We start from the raw sequence: 14,485 nt of genomic DNA on the forward strand, positions 1-14,485 counted from the left end.
TCCAGAAAAGTTGGGCCTAATTAGGAACCCTGTTAAAAGTGTGATGATTAAACTAAGAATTTTTTTATAAATGATTTGCAATTTTGAGCTTCCTTTGTTAAGATGATCCAGTTGATTGGAGTGTGAGCACCTTTGCCACATGACACAAATATTCCCTAGGCTTTCACCCAAGAGGTTCAGCATCAGCCCTAATAATTATCTTCATTTAAATGGTCCGTAGTTAATGTGTGCTGCTTCTCTAGGCATGACATCATCATTAAGATTAAGGAGTTTAGTAATGACTATTGTCAGATAGATGGTCAGACAGCTTTGAGCCTGTCTCTTGCTTCAGGACCACATATTACAGAATGCCTAGGAGGTGAACTATGCGAGTCTGAATCCAGGGAACAAGCAGCTTGGAGAACAGGAAGCATCACTGTTAGCATGCTGGAAAGGGGGACTGTTTTCTATCCTCTGTGTGCTATGTATGACCCCTGTGACAGTGGCAGTTTTGTTTTCAAAAGTCCTTGCATAAAAGTGCCAGATGATACCTTCAGAGATGAAAGTAAAACACAAGTAGGTAAAGGTGTAATTCTGTGAGTAGCCATGCACATGAACACAAGGTTGTTTTTTAAAAAATCTTCACTGCTTTTAACATCATTTGCAAAGTTTCTAAGAATTTAAATTTCATAAAATTTCTACCTGTAATTGGCCTCTTTAATATGTGTTTTTGTCTTCTTGAGAGAATTAAAAAAGCCAAGAATAATTATGCCTGTGGACAAGGATAAATATGTATTTAAGGCAACCAGCACCAGTTAGATCTTCTAATTAGTGTGCCAAGAGACTGGGTGAGCACCCAGGGATTTAACAAGTCTGCTAATTACAACAACTTCTACAAACTGTTGTCATGCCATAGAGTGTTAGTGTGAAAAAGTGCTCGTCCATGAGAGTGTACAAACACTGAGTCTGACTTGGAGTGAAATCTAGTGATGAGTGAATGGGCTGGTACAGCCCCGTCTAGCTACACTGGACATATGACAGAAGTAGAAGGTCCTCTCCAGGAGCCACCTTGGACCACATTCTACCCTTCTCCTAGGCTACAGGTGCAGTCTTCAGAGCTAATTGCTTTCCTGCTGTGTGCCCAGCCCGGCTCACATTATTTCATGTTAATAAAAGGACCCTGTGAAGCTAATAACAGAGATGAGGAAATTGAGGCCCACGAAGGTTAAGTGACTTGCAGAGGTCACACAGCCAGGAAAGTTAAGAGTCACGATTCAAACCTGAGCTTAGCTAAGTCCAAAGTCCATGTTCTTTTTCACTGCTTTTCACCAACTCCCAATCATAGGATCAATACCCTAAAGGGCTCCTTTACATACATGTACATGTCACATACATGTACATATATATATAAGACTATGAAAGTAAACAGTGTAATGCTAAACTATATGTTCTATTTTATTTTTATCCATTCATCCTTTGATTTTTAAAACTAATTCACAAGAAATATTTAGGTAAAGCTCAAAATGTGAAACATAAAAGCAAGGAAGCTTTGCTCGAGGCAGGTGAGTGCTGGGCGCCCTGACTTCTAACCCTCCCCCTCTCTCCCCACTTCACTGTGGATTTTCCAGATCTCCTTGGGCACAGCAGAAAAATCCCCTGCACCAATCACTGAGCTCCCTGAAAACAGAATCTAAAGGTGATTTTTCATCTTTTTATCTAGGTATGTATCACAATTCTTAGGTGAAAAGATTCCCAACAAATATTTTTGAATAAAGAATAAATGTTATTATAACTGCAATAAACTGTAATTATCAGGGCAGGACCTTGTAGCTTCCCTTGCTGGTGAGAGGGTTCACAAAGATGACTATCAGAAATTTTCCTTAACCTAGGATCACAGTCTTTCTGGTTACGCTGCACTTTTTCACCAGGTTTTTCATTAAAATCTGTGGTGTTAGCAAGATTATTAAAGTCAAACAAGAACTAACCAAATGGAATCCAGATTCTAACCCATTCTTTTTTTAAAAACCAATATTTAGTGCGCACCCTCTTTCTTTTTGTCTTCTTTTCTTTTTTGCTCCCTCTTTCCTTCCCTCCCTCATTTCTTTCTATTCTTTCCTTATTTTCTGTATATCCTTCCTTATTCCTGGCAAACTATCCCTTGGCATTGTGCTGCTGATAGCAGACTGGTCAGCTCATCCTCAATGTAAAGAACATTATCTTATCAGTATCCCAATAATCACCAGGATTTTACAAATCAAAACTACAATGTAAAAACACTTTATACTTATAGGACAACTGCGTGTTATATAAAAAGTCAAAAGATAGCAAGTGTTGGCAAAGATGTGCACTGTTGATGGGAATGTAAATTATTACAGTCATTCTGGAAACCAGTATGGAGGTTCCTCAAAAATTAAAAAATTAAAATTAAACTACCATGTGATTCAGCAATCCAACTTGTGGGTATATATCTAAAGGAAATAAAACCATTATCTCAGATATCTACACTCCCATGTTCATAGCAGCATTATTTACAGTAGCCAAGACATGGAAACAATTTAGTGTCTGGCAACAGATGAATGGATAAAGAAAATGCGTGCATGTGCGCACACGCACACGTGCACACACACGCTGCAATATTATTCAGCCTTGAAGAATAAGGAAATTCTGCCATTTGCAACAACATAGATGAACCTGGAGGACATTGTGTAAGTGAACTAAACCAGGCACAGAAAGACAAATACAGCATAAATTCACTTACATGGAATCTAAAAAAGGGGAATTTATAGTAACAGAGAGTAGAATGGTGGTTATCAGAGGCTGGGGGTTGGGGGAAGAGGTAAATGTTGGTCAAAAGGAACAAACTTTCAGTTATAAGATAAATAAGTTCCAGAGACCCAAATGTATACCATGTTGACTATAGTTAATAATAATAATACTTGAAATCTGCAAAGAAAGTAGATCTTAAATGTTCTCACCACACAGAAACACACACACACATACACAAAGGTAACTATGTGAGGTGATGGATAATATAATTAGCCTGATTGTGGTAATCATTTTACAACATATACAGATATCGAAACATCACACTGTATACCTTAAATATATACAAATTTTATGTCAGTCATACTTCAGTAAAGCTGGGGAGGAAAAAAGAACATTATCTTCTTTGTCTTATAAAGAAACATATCTTTTCATGTGTCACTTTAAGAAATATATTACATACCTTTTTTGTTGTTAGCATTGGCATGATGAAATGGAAATAAGAATTTCCTGACACCTTTTGATCTTTCATACTCTTTTTTCAAAACAGTTGAATAGATGATACGAATGTGTTGGTTGGTTTCTCTATCTTGTGGACTCAAAAATTCTGGGTAATCATCAATCTGAAAAAAAATTGAGCTGACTGAAGACAAATACAATTGCGTATGTATTCTAGTATAAGAAATCCCCCAAAGCTTAGGGTAAGTTTAAACTGCATTCTTTCTATTTTTTCCCCTGGGAAATCATTCCTCTTGTTGTTAGGTTTCCCAATTCCTCCTCTATTTGTTTTAGTCTTGACTAAAAATGTGCTCAGCAACAGAACACAAGAAACTATTTACACTATAGGATTGCTAAATAAATAGTAACAGTGTTTTTGTTAAAATATATCCCTCCTCACTTCCATTTTGAAAAAAGATTATTTAAAAGGTCTCAAAAATGTAAAATTAATTGGGTTTAAACTGGGATTTTTCTATGCTGGAGACAGTGTTCATTTGTAGGAACAGCCTACAAAGATTCCATGAATACAGACGTCTAAGTTGAATTATTGGAAATTTTCTGCTCCTAAATAGCTTCCTATTCTCTCCAAAGTGCTCCATTTTCTATTCTTGATTAAAAAGGGAAAAGGTCTCAATAAATACTTTTCCCAGGGGGTCCCTAAAAAAAATCACAAAGATTTGTTCTTTTTACCTTATAAAAAGAGAAACGCTTGAATAAGTAGGTTTATTTGGTCTATTTATTACTGTAAATTTCATAGGAAGAGTTGTCTAATCAAAAGTGATGCTTGGCCTTCATTCGGTTAAATTTGCATAGGTAAAATAGTATAAATATTTCAGAAATTGTACGTTTTATGGGAAGTCTCTGGAGATTTACCAGTGCCCTTCCTATCCATGCTATGCATTTATTATCAGAGTCTTGGTGGTGCTTGACCTTATCATAGTAGGCAATAGCAGTATAATGTTATCAGTCATAATTTCAGCCATTATATAAAATGTTGACTTGTGACAGCCTTGTTTTTAATTTGAATTTACTACCTTCTAGACTACTAAATTTTTAATGGGGAATTGTCAGTCTTACCTATGCAGTTTGTAAAAACTACAGCTATCTAGGCCCACTTCAGACTTACTGAATCTCTTTATTTGATATTCTTAGTTTGTAGTTGGTATATTCTTGGCATATTATTTATATATGTATATTTATACACACAATATCTCAGTATTGTTATATTCAAGACTCTATATAAATTATGTTCATTGTGTTTTATGAATCAGAGTAACTTTTGCTGATTTTGAGAACAGGCTTCATCACTTTTTTTTTTTTTTTGCAGTGGCTTTATTATCTTTGTTTTGCATGACGTAGGAACAACCAAATTATCTTGTCAGTTGCCTGTTCTTAATATGAAGACTTACCAGACCTTTCACATTTGAAAGTTCTCAATAATAAACTAACCACAGCCATTCGAAGTCTCTATCTACTCTAGATAGTTTTTTATTGTAATGCTTGCTTTAAGATTCTACTCTATGCTAAAGGTCAGCGTTTGTGTTTTCAACAAAGGGAAGTCTCAGAGCCTCCTGGAAAAAGGATTGAGCTAGGTTCTTCAAACTAACACTTTATAGCTGAGCTGACATTACTTAGACAACTCTCAGATTCTCAGACTACACCAGTAGACTGAGTCAGGATTTCCAGGACTCCAGAAGAAATTTCAGGACCTCAGAATTCACTCAAATTTATCGGTACTTCAGGATAAACTGGTGGTGAGAGTTTCTTGGGCTTGATTTCCCAAACTTCGGAAAGCAAATAGTAAGTTTCTTGAAAGTCTAAACTTACATATATTGTGAAAACATCCAGACAGAAGTTAAATTATGGTTGCAATAGTTGTTCAATACCCTAAATTTTCAAATATATGGTAAATTAACATTTTTGCCACACCTATGTAAATAATCAGGATAATCTAAAAGCCTTATTTTGTGTTTAAGAACAATCTTTTCTTTGAGATTATTATGATGGTGGTTGTGGGACAGACTGTCAGGAAAATTTGTGGAAGACTTTGAAATGGGGAAATAAAAGATTAGTAGATGTTCTGTTTAGCTTATCCATCCAGGTTTTCTATGCCTTTCATTGTCAGAGTTATTTTACAATGCTGTGATTTGTAGAAAACTTTTTTATGTGTGTGTGTGTTTTTTTAAATAAAAACATATAGAAACTTAAAATTTCTAAGTGGTAAAAATCCATCAACTTCTGTCCTTTTCATTTCTTCCCTTGATTTATACTTAGAAATGCCTTTTATACCCTGAAATCAGATAAATATTCACCTATGCTTTCCATTTCCTTTCCAGTTTCCTCTTTTACAATTAGTTCTCTAATCCTTCTGTAGTCTATAGGGAGAGTGTTCCTTAAGACTTTGGTCTAACTGGCTGTGATTCCAAGACTATTTAGTATTGATTTGATAAAAAGTATGCTTTAAGTAGAGACTGAATGTAAATGAATATGTAAATATTTCTGAGTCAGGTTGCTGATTAACAGTTTCAGAGGGAGACAGTATTTTTAATAACTTGAATAATAATTACAGTTTATAGAATGCAGCACATACCATCTTATATGATATCACAATGAATCTGTGAAATAGTTATTATTAACTCCATTTTGCAATGAAGAAACAGGTTCAGAGAGTTAACTTCACAAAACTAGTAAATGGTGGAACTAGAATTACAAGACAAAGTAGTCTGTTTCCAAAGCCAATTTTACAAAAACAACTAAAGTTTAAGAACACAGCCCTAGTGGTCAGTGATAGGGATTTTTTTCAGGGAGAGATAGATGTATTTTTTCTGAAAACAAGACTGGAATCCAAATAGTAATTAAACAGCTGGATTCATTATATCAGAGTTTCGGTCAAATTATGCTAATTCCTTTTTGTGGGAGGAAGTAGAACCAGATCTCTTTTTAGCTGCTGTAATCATCAAATTTGGTTAGCTTTGTCACTCAAGACGTAATCCCTTCCTTAAATACGCTATACATACATATAAAATCTTTATGTAAACTTCTTCTGTATTCATTGGCATGGAAATGTCCATGTTATGCTGTAAAGTAAAAGAGATTACAAAACAGTATGTGGAGCATGGCCCCATGCGTGTTAATGCATAGAACACAGTTTGAAATATTGTACAACAAATTTTCTTGTTTGTATGGTTAACTGTTGTTACCTCTGGATGGTGGAATTTGTTAAAAGATAAACTGAGGCATATGTAAAAATTTGAGTTTATCTGAGCAAAAATTGATTTAGATCGGACAGTATCCAATCTAGCAGAGAGAAAGGAGATCTGAGGAGCTGCACAAAATGAAAGACTTGTATAGGCAGTGGAAGTGAGAACAAGGAAGTTATACTAGGCAAAAAAAAGGTAGGTTGGTTATTGCAAGGTTACTTTCCTTCAGGGAATGACCAGGGTCTTTCAGGAAGATAGTATCTAACTAGTGCTGATCTGGTTGTAACTGAGTGAAATGCTAGTCTCTCTTTGACTCCATCTTTTTCAAGCCTGCTTTGTTCCCAAAGCCTCAGGCTAATAGCTTCTAATCATTAGAGGAATTCTGCTTGCAGCTTGAGCTTTACAAAGACAGCTCCTCCCATTTCCTTTTCTCTTGACATAAAAGAAGCCTGAGCTCTGTGCTTTTGTAAAATGGATTTGAGGAACCACTAGGGCTCCCAACTTAGTTGACACCTTCTCAATCAGTAAAACTTTCCTTACTCTAAACTCTAATGTTTTGAGTTTGGCCTTTCAAAGCATCAAGCATACAGACTTTGGACTAGTAACAAGGTGATTCCTGAATGACTGGTTTAAGATTCCATTTCTGGACGAGCCGAAACTGTAATTAAGTCACAGTTTGGCAGTGTAGAGCTTAGCATAAGTGACTTCATTTGGGGCCTGTTGTCTTGTTTTTAACAGATTATAAGTATATAATTTTTATTTATTTTAATTCTAAGAATCATCTACATACTATGTTAAAGAAAGCTGTTTGGCTGATTTTTATTACTAAAAAAATATTTTGATTGGTAGTCCTGACATCACATAGTCGTAAACACAAATGTGTCCATTCTTTTCTGAAAATTTATCACCAAAGAACTAAATGGGGAAGAGGGGGGATACTAAGGACAATATGATTCATGAAGACAGTTTGCTTACAGCAACCTAACTTTTTAAAAGGCATTTCTATGCACACTATAAGGCCTCCATCACTGTAAGGGAGGTGGTAGATGATTACACTGATGACTGTTACACAGCCAAGGGGATGCATCTGAGTCTGTAAAAGGAGGGATAATGATGGATAAACAAAGTAACTGAACGATAGTAGTCCCAAATCACTTTTACTTCCCCTGTTCTCTCTTATTGGCTCATCTAACAATCGTAACCTCAGTAGCAAGACCAAACACATTTTTTTTCAATTTGGACTTGACTTACAAGGACAAAGTGTTAAAATGAGGAAAGTGATTTCTCTCTCTCACTTCCTCTCTCAACTCAACCCCCCTCCACCCTTCAGCACCACTCAGGAGCTAAGTGGGGCTAAATTTATGCATCCAAGGGGAGTAAAGAGTTTTCTGACTAGAAAGCTTCTCTACTGTCAGCACAGGTACTAAGGACAAGAACACTTAGTCCAATGAATATGCTGTCAGTGCCTGAAGGAAGAAAAGAAAGCTCTTAAAAGGGAGAGAGCTGAACTCAGTCCCTTGCTAGCAATGTATTTTAGACATGGTGTTATCAGGAAGAAATTTTTTCCATTTACATCAGAGACATCTTTAGGAAATTCAAAAGCTAGATCTTCCATATTTCAGCCCAAAGCATAGATGATAGGTAGGTAGGTAGGTAGGTAGGTAGGTAGATAGATGGATAGATAGATAGATAGATAGGTAGATAGATAGATAGATAGATAGATAGATAGATAGAGGATATTGTAATGGTCATATAGAACTACTTTGTTTAAAATTTTTTAACTTTATGTCTTAAAATAAGCTTAAATATTGTGAGTTTAATTCTATTTTGTAACTGAATTCTTAGTTTTTTAGGTTGGAAATAAATTAAGATTATTCATTGTTTCATATAACACTGATTTTGTGTTTTTAGGATTATTTATTAAAGTTGAAAGAACTGCTTTTACCCAGACATTTTCTAGCATAGATAATAATAACTAAGACTATCTACATGAAAATAATTTTAGAATGCCAAATCAGGACACATGATAACATTTCTTTCTATGACTTGTTGACATTAAAAACTCTTATATTACAATTAAATCACACTATTTGTATGTATCTGATAAATCACCTCTTTTAAATGTAATTTCATGAAATTATTGACCCAGTGCTGTCTGGGTACTGCTCCATTAATATAAATGGTAACTTAGCTGTCTTTTTAAAATAAAAACTGAGGTTGGAGAAGTTGGAGTTATTTGCAAATAGCCTCCTAAGTTCTCCCTCCCGGTCAATATTATAAAGCCTGTAAGGCCATGCATAAGTTATAACACTTTCTAATATTTTACTTGACTTCCTTTGCCTCTGAGAAAAGTGTGTACTATATAACCCTATCACTGGTAGTTTGGAGCCAAGTGGTACACTGTGCTGGGTGAAAAATTACTGCTTGGCTATCGCCCATGGGAACATAACATTCTAACAATAAGCTTTCTGCTTCTGTACCCCCACTTGCACAACCTACCTGTGGGTTGATAGTTAATAAATAGAAGAAAAATAGACTTTTGTGTTAAGACAGAATGAGGAATGGGATTTAGGGCTTAAAAACCCTGTACCTCTACATTTCAGGGCTGCTTAATTTGGGGTGTGCGTACCCCTGGCAGACCCAGCTGGCTGAATAAAGAGTGTGTTTCCTATAACTCACTGATTTCTGGTGGTCCGTGTGTCTTTCGGGGGCTGGTGGTTACAACAACACCAGTTGCTATTCTCTCACTAAAATTCGGGCATTGGGAAAAATCTTAACCAAGTTACCTGTGTATAGGGGGAAAAAAAGAAACCATCAGCCAGGTATACCCTTTCTCAATCTGTGAAGTTAAAAGTTTAGGTTGACCTGCAGGAAAGGGTTAACTCCACAGACCTGTTCAAGGCCTTCTCATACCTCGAACTCCAAAGAAAGGCCTATAATCAGGACTGGCCCTTGGCCTGATCTTGGGAGATAACCTCTGAGCCTTGGGCTATTCTGCCTGATAAAAGTGTTTTTGTATGCCTGACACCTTGGGCCATGCTATACTGGTTTACTCTGACAATGTAATTTATGGTAAACACCTGTTTTTGTAAAGGTTGAGAGTGAGGAGGTGGAAGGGGGTCCAGAGTCTGAGTAATAGATCGCTCCTGCAGGGCCTGCATGCCTACATGACTGACCTCCAATAAAAACTCAACGCCAAGGCTCAGGTGAACTTACTTCCCCGGTTAGTAACACTTTGCACATGTTGTAACACATTGCTGGAAAAATTAAGCACATCCATGCTATTCCACTGAGAGAGGACACCTGGAAACTTGTACTTGGTTTCTCCTGGATTTCATCCCATGCACCTTTTTCTTTCGCCGAATTTAATATGTCTTCTCTCAGTGTTATAAACAATTTCTGACTCCTATGAGTCTTTCTAGTAAATCATCAAGCAAGAGGGTAGTCTTTGGGTCTCCCTACACAGGAGGAACTATACCCAGGCATAAGGCCATCAGCTGCCTAGACAATTTGTTCTGCCTCCTTTGGACACCACAATTTTGTGCTTTCCCAGGCTATAAGTCAGAAAGGGGTCAGCCCACCTTCCCATCCTTCCTTTTCAAGGGATTCGTTAAGATTCTGATCCTTGCAGTCGGATTCTCTCTAGTGTGAAGATGGGGAAACGGAAGAAATTAAATGTTCAAACAGTATCACACAAATATAATAAAAGCTAATGTTTCTCGAGCACTTATTACACGTTCTTTTAAGTGTTTTATATTTATTATCTCACTGAATCCTCAAACAACCCCATATATCAGTAGAACTATTCTCATTTTACAAGAGAATATGAGGAACCTAAGGCTCAGAGAGTTAAGTGGCCTGCCCAAGGTTCCACTGCTAGTAAGTAGCCAACCAAAGATTCAAAATGAAGCCTGTGCTCTTAACTTATGTCGTACAAAATGATACACAAAATAGAAAACATACATATACCAAGAAACTAACATACTGTGGGTTTAAAAATAAAATTGCTTCCATTATGAGACAAGACAATGTTATGATGAGGTGGACTTTTGTATCTTCGCTGTGAGACAATTTTAAGGAGACTCTACTATATAAACATGATAGTAAATATTACACAACCCTCAAAAATTCCAAATTTTCTAATTACTAAATTTACTCACTTTCCTCAGGTAGCTTTCATTTCTTATGCATTCTCATGAACTGTCCGCCTATAGAGTTCCTATCAAAGGCTTGACATCAAAGAGGGATTGGAACATGAAAGAGAAACTCACACTAAGAAAGCCTAAAAAATGAAGTTAATATAAATTGATGTACAAAGGTCAGGATTAAAATCACTTGGAAATCAGATTTCTGAGTTGAAAAGTATTAGAGTATCCTAAAGGAAAGCCATCAGGCAGACAGCAATCTAATTAACTAGTATAAATTAATTACATTATTACAGACCAAATTATTTTATGCCCTAATTATCAAGCACATCATTACCAAACTAGGTAATCACAGTCAACATCCTGACAGAAGTTTGGAATGCTGGGAAACTCTATGAATTAGCAATCAGAAAATCAGATGCCTAGTCTGGCCTCCACTATTAACTAGTAGTGTGACATTGGTCAAGTTACTTAGTCTCTTTGACTTTGGTTTCCTTACATGTAAAATAAATTGGTTATAGTCTCTTTCAGCTTGAACAATATATATATTTTTAAGTACAAAATTATATTATAACTAAAATATAAAAACTTAACTTTGCTAATGACTGTACTTCAGAAAATGTATTTATGTGATCAGGAAAAACAAGATGGGCTTTTCTGCAAAGATTCAGGCCAAGAACATCTGCAGAGTCCTGTTTTTTAGGGAGGACAGTATATTTAAGTAAATATATAATTTACCTATACTTTTTGTTAAGAATATTCCTTATGAAGAATTCAATATATATACCCCAAAGAATCTATACTTTCTAAAAGATACTGGTACTAGCAGACCTACAAGAAACACTAAATTGAGTTCTTCAGGCCAAAATGAAAGGACACTGGACAGTAACTTGCATCCACATGAACAAAGAACACTGATAAAGATAACTACACAGGTAAAAATAAAAGATGGTTAAATGTATTTTTTGTTTGTAACTCTTTTCTCCAATCTAATTTAAAAGACAACTGCATAGAGCAATAATTATAAATCTTTGTTGATGGGCACATAATATATAAATTGTAATTTGTATGATAACAGCACTAAGGAGGGAGGAATGGAGCTATAACAAAACACAATTTATATATACTATTGAAATTAAGTTGAACTGAACTGATTGTTATAAATTAGAATGTTAATTGTAATCCCCAGGACAAACACTAATTTAAAAACTCCAAAATATATACTAAATCACAAGAGAATTAAAATCGTGTACTAAAAAATATCTATTTAATACAAAGGAAGGCAGTAATGGGGGAATAGAGAAACAAACAAAAAAGATAAAAGAAATATAGAAAATAGCAAAACGATAGATGTAAACCCTATCTTACCAGTAAGTACAATACTATAACTAAGTTAAACACTCCAACTAAAGTCAGGGATTGTAAGAATAGATTTTTAAAAATGATTTAACTATATACTATTACAAGAGTCCCACTTTAGATTCAAAGATACAAATAGGTTGAAAGTAAAAGGGCGGAAAAGATATACCATGCAAATAGTAACCAAATGAGAGCTAAAGTGGCTATACTATAAGACAAAATAAGATTTTAATGCAAAATATCTTACTAAAGACAAAAGGACAATTTATAATAAAAAGAGGTCAATCCATCAAGGAGTTACAATTATAAACATATATGTACCTAAGAACAAAACCCAAAAATCATGAAGCAAACACTGAAAGAACTGAAGGGAAAAATAAACTCAACGATAATAGTTGGAGCTTCATTACTCCACATAAAGATTAGAGCAAAGATTCTAATAAAGGTTAGAGCAGAAATTAATGAAATAGTGAAAAGAAAAGAAAGAGAACCTACAAAACTAAAAGTTGGTTCTTTGAAAAGATCAGCATAATCGACAATCCTTTAACAAGACTGACCAAGAAAAAAGGTGACAAGACTCAAATTACTACAATCAGGAATGAAAGAGGGGACATTACTACCAACCTTAACAGAAAAAAAAGGAGCATAAGGGAATGCTAAAAATAATTAGTTATCAACAAATTAGACTGCTTAGATAAAATGAAAAAATTCCTAAGACATGAACTACCAAAACTAACTCAAAAGAAATAGAAAATATTAATACATCTATAACAGCAATATGAAAAGAGTTATAAACGATTGAATTAGTAACCAAAACAAACTTTCTACAAAGAAAGGTACAGGATCACATGGTTTCACTGGGGAAGTCTATGAAATATTTAAAGAATTAACACCAATCCTTCAAAACTCTTTCAGAATGTAGAGTTATTATCCTGATACCAAAACCAGACAAAGACATCATAAGAAAACTACAGACCAATATTTCTTGTGAATATACAGGAAGATTCCTCAAAAAAATGCTTCCAAACCAAGTCCAGAAACATATAAAAAAAGATTAAAATGTACTGGAGTTTGAGAGTTATAACAAACAACCTCAGCATAAGCATTTACCCATTCAGTTACCTCCCTTGTTTAAGAAAACTCTAAATGAAGTATTGATGAAGGCTTGATAAAACCTGACTTTCAGGCTGTCAGTTTTTTCCTATTTAGGAAATATGAGTTTCAGAGATTATTATTAGAATTGCTCTGATCTTCATTTAGCACCTGGCCCATTCCATATTCAGTAGGGAAGTTGGATTTTTTTTTTTGTCTGTTTTAATTTACAAAGTTAGCAGTTTTTCTGTTAAGAAGCATTGCCAACAAGGGAGAACTTGGTTATGATAAAATCTCATTAAAATATGTATTCTCAACTTCCAGATATAAAGTCATGGGGATATAGTATACAGTATAGTGACTATAATCAACAATAAGATATTGCATATTTGAAAGTTGCTAAGAAAGTAAATCTTAAAAGTTCTCAACACAAAAAAAAAAGTTGTAATTTTGTGTGGGGACAGATGGTAACTAGACTTATTGTGGTGATTATTTTGCAGTGTATACAAATGTTGAATCTTTATGTTATATACCTGAAACTAATATAATGTTGTATGTCAATTACACTTTTTTAAAAAAATGTATTCTCAAGTAAAAAGGCACCAGGAAGAAACAATCAACAAATCCAAAGGAAAGACATTACAAAACATGTGGGCCATCTCTTTAACAAATCATTTAAAAAGAAGGTGAGGAAGAGGGATGATAGTTTTCATTTAAAAAGGGAGCTAACCAAAAACATACAGTGGAGAAAGGAAAGCCTCTTCAATAAATGGTGCTGGGAAAATTGGAAGGTCACCTGCAAAAGAATGAAACTAGATTGTTGTCTATCACCACACACCAAAATTAACTCAAAATGGATTAAAGACCTGAATGTAAGACCTGAAACAACAAAATGCACAGAAGAAAACATAGGAACTAAACTCAAGGACCTTGGGCTTAAAGAGGATTTTATGAATTTGACCTCAAAAGCAAGGGAAGTAAGAGCAAAGATAAATGAATGGGACTACATCAAACTAAAAAGCTTCTGCTCAGCAAAAGAAACCGTCAACAAGGCAAAGAGACAAACATCTGAATGAGAAAATATATTTGCAAGCGATGCCTCCGATAAGGGCCTAATATTCAAAATATACAAAGAACTCATATGACTCAATAAAAACAAGGAAACAAACGATCCAATCAAAAAATGGGCAGAGGACCTGAACAGACACTTCTCTCTAGAGGACACACAAATGGCCAACAAATATGAAAAGATCCTCAACATCACTAGCTATTAGGGAAATGCAAATCAAAACCACAATGAGATACCATCTCACACCTGTTAGAAGAGCTATAATCAACAGAACAAGTAATAACAAATGTTGGAGAGGATGCAGAGAAAAAGGAACCCTCATACACTGCTGATGGGACTGCAAATTGGTACAGCCACTATGGAAAGCAGTATGGAGGTTC

General features: G+C 35.0%; 1 protein-coding gene and 1 long non-coding RNA gene across 4 annotated transcripts in view; one reads left to right on the plus strand and one right to left on the minus strand.

Annotated features, from left to right (window-relative positions):
• The window catches only part of LOC107196533, a 90,050-nt gene that overhangs the window by 62,954 nt on the left and 12,611 nt on the right, over positions 1 to 14,485 (plus strand). The gene's annotated exons all lie outside the window — the stretch shown is intronic.
• CUNH12orf56 (chromosome unknown C12orf56 homolog) overlaps positions 1 to 14,485 on the minus strand; it is a 69,971-nt gene that overhangs the window by 41,230 nt on the left and 14,256 nt on the right. For all 3 annotated transcript variants that reach the window (XM_025041024.1, XM_025041023.1, XM_006923701.3), the window contains exon 2: positions 3,206 to 3,365. In XM_025041024.1, the coding sequence (XP_024896792.1) occupies positions 3,206 to 3,365 (160 nt within the window). The remainder of the gene's footprint in view (positions 1 to 3,205; positions 3,366 to 14,485) is intronic.

The sequence above is a fragment of the Pteropus alecto genome, unplaced genomic scaffold (genome assembly GCF_000325575.1).
Source record: "Pteropus alecto unplaced genomic scaffold, ASM32557v1 scaffold76, whole genome shotgun sequence".
NCBI lineage: Eukaryota > Metazoa > Chordata > Mammalia > Chiroptera > Pteropodidae > Pteropus > Pteropus alecto.